We start from the raw sequence: 6,000 nt of genomic DNA on the forward strand, positions 1-6,000 counted from the left end.
TGTAAGCAAATACCCTCCTGTTACTACCTGCTAACTATTTGCAGGCCAGTTTTGGGTTCCTTTTTATGTTACTGCCGTTCTATCCTTTCGTTCTCTTGTTTTCTAGTATGCCTAGGGCAACAGATGGCAAACCTTTTCCAATAGCAGGGTAGATTCAGTAACCATAGTGTACAAAATTGGCAGAGCATTTACATCAGGCTGAATTTCAGGTTTTAATTTGTTCAATAGTTCCAAGTAGCTGCATTACTAACCATGAATGAAATGTCACAATCTCGGATCTGTAGGTAATTGAAGGTATAACATTAGGTTCAAAGATGCTTTACGGCTATACACAAAGAACAGAACGGCACAGGAACAGTCCCTTCGGCCCATGTACTGGTCATGATGCCAACCTTGCCCAAAACCCTCAGCACTGCCTTGTACCGTATCCCTCTATACCCATCCTATCCATGTATTTGTCAAGATGCCTTTTGAAGGCTGTTACTGTATCTGCTTCCACAATCTCCTCAGGCAATGCGTTCCAGGCACACTCTGCCGTCTGCGTTTTTATTTTTTTTAAAACCTGCCTTGCACAGCTTCTCTAAACTTTGCCTTGTGGACCTTAAACCTATGCCCCCTGGTGACTGACCCCTCCACCCTGCCCATCCACTCTATCCATACCCCTCAAACTTGTAGATCTCTCATCAGGTCGCCCCTCAACCTCCCATCTTTCTAATGAAAACAGTCTGAGTCTATTCAGCCTCTCCACCTAGCTAACACCCTCCTGACCAGGCAACATCCTGGTAAACCTCCTCTGCACCCTCTCCAAAACCTCCACATCTCCTGGTAGTGTGGCTACCAGAATTGTGCGCAATGTTCCAAGTGCAGGCTTACCAAAGTTCTATACAATTGCAGCATGCGTGCCAGTTTTTTAAATTCTCCATGCCCTGTCCAGTGAAGGCAAGCATTCCGTATGCTTTCTTGACTACCTTGTCCACTTGTGTTGGCACCTTCAAAGGTCTGTGGGCCTGCAGGCCCAGATCTCTCTGACTTTCTATCTTAAAGTTTTGCCATTTACAGTATATTTCCACTCTGTTAGACCTACCAAAATGCATCACCACACATTATCTGGATTACATTCCATTTGCCATTTCTCCACCCAAGTCTACAACCTATCTATGTCCTGCTGTATCCTCTGACAATCCTCAACAATCTGCCACTCCACCAACCTTGGTGTCATCTGTGAACTTGCTAATCAGACCAGCTACGTTTTCTTCCAAATTGTTTATGTATACTAACAACAGACACAGCTGACTTTGTTAAATACGGCACTGTTTCGATTTGTGTAACTGTCATAGATTGACAAATAGCCAGCATTTGCAAACAAAAGGTTTTGCAGCAGTATCCCAACACCATGTCTAGGTGGATCTGACCAAATGGTAAATATTTGTGGAAAGCAGACTTGTGAGATCAGGAAACTGGGCGTATGTAAAAACTGCTCCGTGGTTTGGAGATGTCATTTTTCAAACATGTGCCTTTTCCAGTTGGATTGCTGCTGATGTTACCCTGAGCTTCCAAGTTCTGTTAAGAGTAACAGGACTTCTACTCTCATATATGTATGGTGACATGGTAGCGCAGTGGGTAGCAATGTGGCTTCACAGCACCAGGGTCCCAGGTTCGATTCCCACTTGGGTCACTGTCTGTGCGGAGTCTGCACCTTCTCCCCTTGTCTGCATGGGAATCCTCCAGGTGCTCTGGTTTCCTCCCACAAGTCCTAAAGACGTGCCTGTTGGGTGAATTGGAAATTCTGAATTCTCCCTGTGTACCTGAACAGGTGCCGGAATGTGGCGAATATGGGCTTTTCACAGTAACTTCATTGCAGTGTTAATATAAGCCAGTTGTGACAATAATAAAGATTATTGTCATGTGTGAGTACCTTTTAAGAAATGTACCTTTAAGAAATGGAGCTGATCATATTACTTAAGTGATGTCCGAGGTTGGGGGAAGCTGAGCTCATTTCTGCTTTTGGTTTCAGTTTGAGGAGAAAGCTGGGGGTCTGTGTTTTGCTGAGAGCTGCAGGAAGAAAACAGAGTTGGTCTGTTGATGTCTACAAATCCAAAGACTAAATATATTGACTGTAACCTCATGTCTGTTTTTGAAGGTTTTGAAGTCTTTTGGATGTTTAAAGAACAGTTTGAAGGATTATTTAGTGTTGTAGTCATCTTTGAAGTGTTATGGGTGAATGGGTGTTAAGATATTCAATGTTTGTTTTTAAAAGGTTAAATTGCGTTCATAGAATAAACATTATTTTGTTTTAAAAACCATTTGTCCATAATTGCTGTATCACACCTGGAGAGTACGCTGTGTGCTTCCCACACCACAATCTATTAAAAGTTGTGGGTGGGTTGAACTCCATGAAACACTTTGGGGTTCTGTAAACCCGGACCCATAACATTATCTTGTAACAGGCAAGGTTGAGGCAGTTGGAGCGTACCACTGCAAGATGTGCCTCAGCAATGTTTCTATACGATTTTAGATTTAGACCAGGCTTGTCCAACTTGTGGCCGGAGGGCTGAATGCAGACCTCCAAACCCATCTATGTTGCCTCGGGAACCAGTTTTCAAAATGGCGGTCAAAGAGGTGAGCTTGAATGGATAAATTTGCATGGACTGGCTCCCCTAATCACAGACCATTTCTTCCTGTGTTTGCTGCTTTCGGCAGCAAATGTGGGAGAAACAATCTGATTGGAGGACCAGTGAGTTTGGGAACTGAGGGGCAGGGAGCCAAACGGTAGGCAAGCAAGTGGAAAGGGTGGGGCAAGTAGACCGTGCAGGGGTATGTGAGAGTGCAAGAGCAGAATATGTCAAAGTCTCGCTCACTCCCAATATCAGGGTTCTCACTCGCGCTCTTGTGTATTCCCATCCACTCTCTCTCAGTGGGTGAGGGTGACTGAGCACCAGCCTGGGAGGGAGCGAGAAGTGCCATGCACTAGCCCATTACACTCCAGTACTCATCTCTATTTATTACTCAGTGTTATTTTGCTGAGCAAGTTGTTTTGTTTCATACCTCAGCTTTTATTTTGAATGTGCCAAGCTGCCTCATGAAATTTGCTCATCGGCCCCTTGAGTGAGAAACTAATTTGTGTCTAAGTTGCGTTTCTAGAAATTTCCAATTATGATAAACATGGTACATTATAAATTTGTATCTACTTTCCATTTATATGTATTTTTGAACCATTTTGCATTATCGTTTTTTTTATTATCACTGAACAGGATGATTAATGGGATGCACTGAGTAATTTTTTTAAAACGCAAGATTATGGCTAAATGTTCAAAGCAATGGCCAGTTCTGATTTTGTCAATTAAAACAAAAATGAGCCACAATGGTTAACAGCTCCAGTGATCAATTGTGGCAACCAGGTTTCCTCTGCCTTTGCCGATATCAAGGTTATTTTAAAAACTGGAAGTTAAAGTTTGACATTTTTTTTTTTTAAAGAGCGCTAAACTTGACCTGCTGGTGTGACTGTTGAGTCCCGATAACATGCAGGGTTTTATATTCAACGGGGAAAATACTGGCCCAGGAATTTGTAGTGTAGTAGTCCAGTCTTTGTGACATATTTGCAGCAGCATATTCTGTACCTGGGACTCTTAGTGTCTAGGTGTTAATCAGTAAAGATCCAGTCTGCAGCTTTTGGGCAACAAGATTGTTCAACCACATCTGGGTCTTTTCAACATGTTTTTTTTCCCCCTTGTTCTGCAGGTGCACAAAGCAAATCCTGTTCGACATTACAGGAAAGTGGAAATCAAACCCAGTGAGCAGCAACTAACAGTTCCACAGACTCCCAATTTCTCAGATAGAATTAGGCTGTAATGTAATGTATGCTACTTAAGTTGAGTATTTTCAGAATCTCTTTTTGAGGAGTTTGTAGCTGTCTATAATGTCTCTAACTTGATTCCCGGATTATTGCTATGGCTGTGTTTTTAGTTTGTAATCAGTAATTTGTAACTTGTTATTCAATAAAGTTGAACTGTTCAAAAATCATACTCTGTTTTGGCTATAAAATATTTGAAGGCAATATCATTGTTTTGTTTCTGAGGTTATAAGTTTCCGATGTAAATCCAGGATTTGGTTAGACAGGATGAAAACGACCACCACCCTGACACCTGGGCTGTATTGTTCCAATTCTTCGGCTTGCTTGCAACCAAGCCACCCAACAGTGGCTAGAATACTGGATCAAATCACCAATATTTTATAAGACTGGAAAGAATGATTTGCTCCCGGAGTAATTGCATAAAGTAAGGTTTGGTTATATTTTTAAAAACAACTTTTTATTGTGGGGCACAATATTAAACTGATTTTTTTTAACTTCAAACCCAAAACAAACAGCTACAATTTCATTGGATTGGATTTGTTTATTGTCACGTGTACCGAGGTACAGTGAAAAGTATTTTTCTGCGAGCAGCTCAACAGATCATTAAATACATGGGAAGAAAAGGGAATAAAAGAAAATACATAATAGGGCAACACAACATATACAATGTAACTACATAAGCACTGGCATCGGATGAAGCACACAGGGTGTAGTGTTAATGAGGTCAGTCCATAAGAGGGTCATTTAGGAGCCTGTGACAGTGGAGAAGAAGCTGTTTTTGAGTCTGTTTGTGCGTGTTCTCAGACTTCTGTATCTCCTGCCCGATGGAAGAAGTTGGAAGAGTGAGTAAGCCGGGTGGGAAGGATCTTTGATTATGCTGCCTGCTTTCCCCAGGCAGCGGGAGGTGTAGATGGAGTCGATGGATGGGAGGCAGGTTCGTGTGATGGGCTGGGTGGTGTTCACGATTCTCTGAAGTTTCTTGCGGTCCTGGGCCGAGCAGTTGCCATACCAGGCTGTGATGCAGCCCGATAGGATGCTTTCTATGGTGCATCTGAAAAAGTTGGTATGGGTTAATGTGGACATGCTGAATTTCCTGAGGAAGTATAGGCGCTGTTGTGCTTTCTTGGTGGTAGCGTTGACGTGGGTGGACCAGGACAGATTTTTGAAGATGTGCACCCCTAGGAATTTGAAACTGCTAACCATCTCCACCTCGGCCCCGTTGATGCTGGCAGGGGTGTGTACAGTACTTTGCTTCCTGAAGTCAATGACCAGCTCTTTAGTTTTGCTGGCATTGAGGGAGAGATTGTTGTCGCTACACCACTCCACTAGGTTCTCGATCTCCCGTCTGTATTCTGACTCGTCGTTATTCGAGATCCGGCCCACTATGGTCGTATCGTCAGCAAACTTGTAGATGGAGTTGGGACCAACTTTTGCCACGCAGCTGTGTGTGTACAGGGAGTAGAGTAGGGGGCCCCGGTGTTGAGGACTATTGTGGAGGAGGTGTTGTTGTTCATTCTTACTGATTGTGGTCTGTTGGTCAGAAAATCGAGGATTCAGTTGCAGAGTGGGGAGCCAAGTCCTAGGTTTTTGGAGCTTTGATATGAGCTTGGCTGGGATTATGGTGTTGAAGGTGGAGCTGTAGTCAATAAATAGGAGTCTGATGTAGGATTCCTTATTTTCAAGATGCTCTCGGGATGAGTGTAGAGCCTGGGAAATGGTGTCTGATGTGGACCGGTTGCAACGGTATGCGAATTGCAGTGGATCAAGGCATTCTGGGAGTATGGAGGTGATGATTACGACTGAAGTCAGGGCCACTGGACGGTAGTCAATGAGGTACGTTGCTTGGTTCTTCTTCGGTACCGGTATGATGGTGGCCTTCTTGAAGCAGGTGGGGACCTCTGAGTGGAGTAGGGACAGTTTAAAGATGTCCGCGAATACCTCTGCCAGCTGGTCTGCGCAGGCTCCGTGCACGACCAGGGATCCCGTTCGGGCCCGTTGCCTTCCGAGGGTTCACTTTCAGGAAGGCCAATCTGACTTCGGAAGCTGTGATGGTGGGTATGGGTGAATTATGGGCTGCTGGGGCACTCGCCAGCAGATTGTTGGTTACCTGCTCGAACCGAGCATAGAATGCATTGAGTTCATCGGGGAGG

General features: G+C 44.0%; 1 protein-coding gene across 4 annotated transcripts in view; it reads left to right on the forward strand.

The window, feature by feature from the left end:
- The window catches only part of tpx2 (TPX2 microtubule nucleation factor), a 76,895-nt gene extending 72,875 nt beyond the window's left edge, over window positions 1–4,020 (forward strand). For all 4 annotated transcript variants that reach the window (XM_072514505.1, XM_072514506.1, XM_072514507.1 and 1 more), the window contains one exon: window positions 3,739–4,020. In XM_072514505.1, coding sequence (XP_072370606.1) covers window positions 3,739–3,849 — 111 coding nt within the window. In that variant the 3' untranslated portion in view covers window positions 3,850–4,020. The remainder of the gene's footprint in view (window positions 1–3,738) is intronic.
- The last annotated feature ends 1,980 nt before the right edge of the window (window positions 4,021–6,000 follow it).

This window comes from Scyliorhinus torazame, chromosome 8 (genome assembly GCF_047496885.1).
Source record: "Scyliorhinus torazame isolate Kashiwa2021f chromosome 8, sScyTor2.1, whole genome shotgun sequence".
In the NCBI taxonomy this organism is placed as follows: domain Eukaryota; kingdom Metazoa; phylum Chordata; class Chondrichthyes; order Carcharhiniformes; family Scyliorhinidae; genus Scyliorhinus; species Scyliorhinus torazame.